This window comes from Montipora foliosa, chromosome 1, assembly GCF_036669935.1.
Source record: "Montipora foliosa isolate CH-2021 chromosome 1, ASM3666993v2, whole genome shotgun sequence".
NCBI classification, from domain to species: Eukaryota; Metazoa; Cnidaria; class Anthozoa; order Scleractinia; family Acroporidae; genus Montipora; species Montipora foliosa.
In genome coordinates, this window is record NC_090869.1 from 50255038 (window position 1) to 50260037 (window position 5000).

The 5000-nt window shown below is 39.9% G+C and overlaps 1 protein-coding gene across 3 annotated transcripts in view; it reads right to left on the reverse strand.

Moving 5' to 3' along the window:
• Positions 1–5000, reverse strand: part of LOC138000381 (deleted in malignant brain tumors 1 protein-like) — a 102708-nt gene that overhangs the window by 86221 nt on the left and 11487 nt on the right. For all 3 annotated transcript variants that reach the window (XR_011123118.1, XM_068846759.1, XM_068846751.1), the window contains one exon: positions 178–347. Coding sequence is in view for 2 of the 3 variants with exons in the window: in XM_068846759.1 (XP_068702860.1) it covers positions 178–347 (170 nt within the window). In the remaining variant the exon portion in view is untranslated. The remainder of the gene's footprint in view (positions 1–177; positions 348–5000) is intronic.

The following is a 5000-nucleotide window of genomic DNA, read 5'->3' on the forward strand; positions in this document are numbered from 1 at the left end:
CAGCTATGGGATTTGACGGCCATGCAAAGCTGGGAATTTAAAAAAATTGGCAATAACAGTCATCCACATCACTGCAACCAAAGCCTAGCTCCCACACCCAAACTGCGTAAGGAAGCGAGACTTGCATGCCTTTTAAAATGCTGATGCACCATTATTGATGACAAACGGTTGACTTACTGCAAGCGATTTCGTCTGATGACAAATCATCAAGCGATCTGCCCTGTAGGTTCTCTGGTGAAGAACAGAGTCCTTCTAACGTCAAGTCTTCCAAATGCGGCGAACTCTCTTTCCATTCTAAAAGCTTTTTTACAGAGCAATCGCAAGATAGTGTATCGGAAGTAAAAACGCTGCAAAAAAAAAAGGAGACAAAGAAATCATAGTCAAATTTGCAACAAAAAACAGCGTAGCATTATTGAGTAACATTAATATCTTTAACATGTACATCTGTAACATGGATTAAAAGTCGACGTTAAAAATCGGATCGTGGAACACGCATTCCGAAGGGATCCAGAGAGGTTGTAAAATAAATGTTGTTTCGTGATGTTAGAAGCCAAGACTGTCTTGGATTGCAGTATCGAAAGCGAAGCACTCGTAAACGAAGACCCAAGCACGAAGCACTCAAAACTCGAAAACGAAGCATCCTTCTTTCCATTGGAAGATCACTTTTTCCAGAGCAATCCAAAGTTTTCGGTTTCACAACAGGCACCTTAAACGCCATATTTAACAACCAGCGAACAAAAACGTAGCGCATCTTACAACCTTCTCTTCGGCACAGTGAAGCGGACAACTAAATTAAATTAATGCACTGAGACATTTCACCACGATAAATTTTTTCGTGCTTTTCAACCGCAAATTCTATTTTTCCGTGGGAAAAATTCAAAACGCGGGGCAAAATTAAATTCCATTTTCAAAACACAAAAACAAGGATGCAGGATCGTTAATTTTTCAGGGTTGTCAGTTGTTGTGCTACAGATTGATCTAGTGACTTTGTGTCTATAGTCATCAGTGAAATCAACAAGGACTGCTTTGGAATGTGCACTACGTTGCGACTATAGTGGTAAGAAAAGAGATAAATTTTCAAAGCGCGGTTATAAGATCTAAAAGATCTTCTTGTTTTTTTTCGTTGTGTCGGTGAGCAGACCCAAACTTCCACTCAGCCATATAGTCAGTGGGTCCTCGAATCATGCAATTTTATTATTTATGATGTTTATTCGCCAAAAGCTGTCAAAACGTTAATGTACTTCAAATTTTATGAATATTCCACTCTTTATTTAATAAGAAATATATTGCCTTTTTGTGCTATTGAAGCGCTTGATTCGAAGCGAGTATAGATCGTTTTCACGTGACGTCATCATTTTCTAAAATCCAAAACTAAAGAGCCACGAAAGTATTTATCCTCATCAGGCATAAGAGGCGGTAAATTTGTATCCATTTGCAATTTTAAAGCTCAATAGCGTGCTTCGATTGGAAACCAGAGCATTTTGAATTTCTGAGTTATAGCGGCGCGTGACACGAGGCGACGATCAAGTTTATTGAGAAATATATATTTATCTCATGGTTTTGAGCCTTTTTAGAATTTAAAGCATTAGGAAAAGTGCTTAAGTAAATAGCTGTCTGTTCAGTACAGATGATCACTCGCCTAGATAGCCAAAGTAAGTAACAGATGTTGACACTATTTTCCGGCCGCCATATTGGTGCACCACAGATGTGCACCAACATGGCGTTTTCATATTGGGCTCTGTAAATTTCTGCGAAACATTTCGACGAATATCTGAAGTTTGGGGAAACGCACGGGCCTAAAACTTGGAGAAGTGTCTTCTTCATTTATCTTCTACAACATCACGAATTCTTGACTTTTTCCACTGGATGGTTTTCGATTTATTTTTTTATTGCGTGACAGTGAAAACGATCTATTGAATACATAAAAAGCCATTACGTCATCCACGGAATGTGTCGACCTTGCAAGTTTCATTGCTAGGGAAATAACCACCGTACTAAAGGTAGCCGTCGATAACGTATTTTTTGAATTATGTCACTCGTGTGGCTACTTTGCTAGCCCTTCACTCATATAAAAAAAAAACAATTAAATTTAATCGTGACTTCTAAGAAAGAAACCTGTAAGTTGTGAATAGTGTCATTATCGTATCGTTCATATCCATACATACCCCGAAGAAAGTTCCAGACTAATTAAGACCATTAACATTACGTCATCGGAAATTTCACAGCGGCTAAGACTGATGGTGCAATCGGAGATTTCACAACGGCTATAAGTGATGGTGCAATAAGATCGTGTGCAGTCGTTGTCAGTTGAATCAACAAGGACTGTTGCACTACGCATGTGCGCTACGTTGCGACGTTAGTGGTAAGAAAAAAGAGATAAATTTTCAAAGCGCGGTTATAAGATCTAAAAGATCTTCTTGTTACCTTTCGTGGTACAAAGGTCGACACGTAGTCACGTCAGTCACACGCTTGTCACGCTCGAGTCGCTTGTGTGCCATGGTCGTTGGTGTCAGAATTCGATTCTCTGTAACTCGGTGACTTTTATCGGATCTGTACGGCTTTTCTGGCCCTTTTTGTTAACGTGGAGTACGTGAAGTGGGGAAACACGAAAAAAAAATCTCACAGCAGGCGCGCTACGTACGATTGGTGCAAAGTTGGTTCAGACATCAAACTTAAAAACAAAATAATACTGCAAGGCTGGTTGTATGGCTGTGAGAATATATGAGGCCTTCCAAGGGTTTTTGGCGACAAGCGACACTGCAAAAAATGTAACTCGGTGACTTTTATCAGGTATGTAAGGCTTTTATGACCCTTTTTGTTAAGGTGGAGTAAGTGAAATGGGGAAACATGAAAAAAAAAAAACAAAAAAAGAAGAAAACATCGCACAGCAGGCGCGCTAGTACGATTAGTGCAATGTTCCCTACTATTGTTATTGCGCATACGTTCTGCGCATCTCGAGATATTCAGATTTCCTACTCCTAGTGCTTATTAGTACAGGGATATTTTTGCGCGGTTCAGAACTATGCGGAAAGAGCAGAACTTAGCAAGTGCTCTTGGTATCCAAAGAGAAAATTTTGGGGTAACCACGCATTTTTCAGAGATAATTATGCTTCAATTTGGAAAAGAACGCCATATATTGCTTTGTGTTTTAAATCTTTTTAAAAATATTGTTGATTAATTATCTTCGAAAAGTGCGTGGTTACCCCCAATTTTCTTTTTGGATTTCAAGGACACTTGTTAAGATCTGCTTTTCCCGCATATTCAGTAAACCGCGCAAAAATACCTTTGAATTAGTAGGCACCGTCCTTAAAAACAAAATAATACTGCAAGGCTTGTTGTACGGCTGTGAGGATATATATTGTTTTGATTTACCAAATCATTTAACTCCCTGAAGAAGTCAGGCCGTGCCTGACGAAATACTGGTAAACAAAAAAATACATATATCGTCACAGCCGTACAACCAGCCTTGCAGTATTATTTTGTTTTTAATCAACAAATTATTTGCTGGTTAGATCTCCAAAGATCCGGCGCTTCCACTTTGTTCAGCTAGCCCTTGCATAAAAAATTATCAAACTTAAGTCGCACTAGACTGCGAAAAGTCCCTTCATAAATTAATCGAGGGCCCGCTTTACTGAGGCAGTCGTGTTTTATCACGCAAACAAATAAAATGACCGAGGGAGGCTTGGGAAGACGAGAGAAAGAAGGGACTGCACTCGTTTCTGTCACCAAAGCGTTCAGAATCAACAAATCTGTTACTCTAATTGGTGAAAGTGATGTGACAGATGGTTCCGCCTTTTTTATTGCTAATGTAAATAAACACACAAATCACTACAGTAACGGCGTGGGAATATTTATGTGCATGTCGAGTTCAATCAATTTTTCGGAAAGGAAACCGCAGAAAAGCTACTGTATTTACTTTTAATTTAATGAGCGACACTCCAAAGAGGCCCAGTAAAAAGAGCGGCAGAAAAGCTAAGCAGAGGAAGGCTTCAAATTTTTGCCAGATTTGCAGAATAAATGTTAAATTGAATGTTGGAGTGTTTTGGCAAGTTTCGACGGTGTGACGTTCGTCCACAACTATCAAAACAAATTCTTGTTTAGAACGAATGAGTCGTCAAGCATAAAATCTGAAGTGAGAAGACAGAGCTTGTTCTTCAGAAATAATGACTCAATACTTGTTTAAATCCATTTCCTTTAAAAATTCCCTCTCTTCTCCAAGTCAACTACCCATAGATAATCGTTTAGCCGAATCTGGTCTTCGGTGATGCTGCAAAGAGGAACGATTACCACGATCGGATGGCGTTTAACGCAGATAGCTTCAAACGCTCGTACTTCTTGTCTTTCAATGTGATGTCGCTTAACAACCTCGTTCCCAGGCTCTGGGAGGAAAAGAGAGAGAGCCTGGAAACGAATCTAAATTTCCATTCTATGATTTAACGCGTCGTGCAAAAGATCGATTTAGCTTGGTCCGCCATTTTGAAAAAAAGTCGAGACTGCGCAGAACGACCAGAAGTCCGTGAATCGCGGACTGTTGAATAGGAACCAGCCAGAGCTCTCGATCTGCGGCGCTGGCCCAATGGATCGCAGCTCTGGGAACGAGAATGCTCGCCCACGAGCCGGCCGGAATTTACGTAGACCAATCACAACGGACTTCTAGATTCTGGAAGTGTACTTTAGACCCTGAGAAAACTGCAAGAAGATAGGCTTCGTGTATTGGGCTGACTAACATTCTTATCGAAGAGAAACTGGAGGGTATAAATTTCATGCTTTGGCTTAGATATTTGCGGCTTTTCACAGAATCAGTTCGGTAGAATTCGTATGGTTGAAACATTTTGCTCCCGTGCGATTCTAACCTTTTGTGGCGTTCGCTTGGGATTGATATCACATTTACATTTCTTTCCGCGCTGTTTCGTTTGAATAACCCCATTTCTTGTAGTCCTTCAGTTTAACTGATTTAAGGTCAGCTTTAATTTTCAAATCGAAGAAACACTGAGTACAAA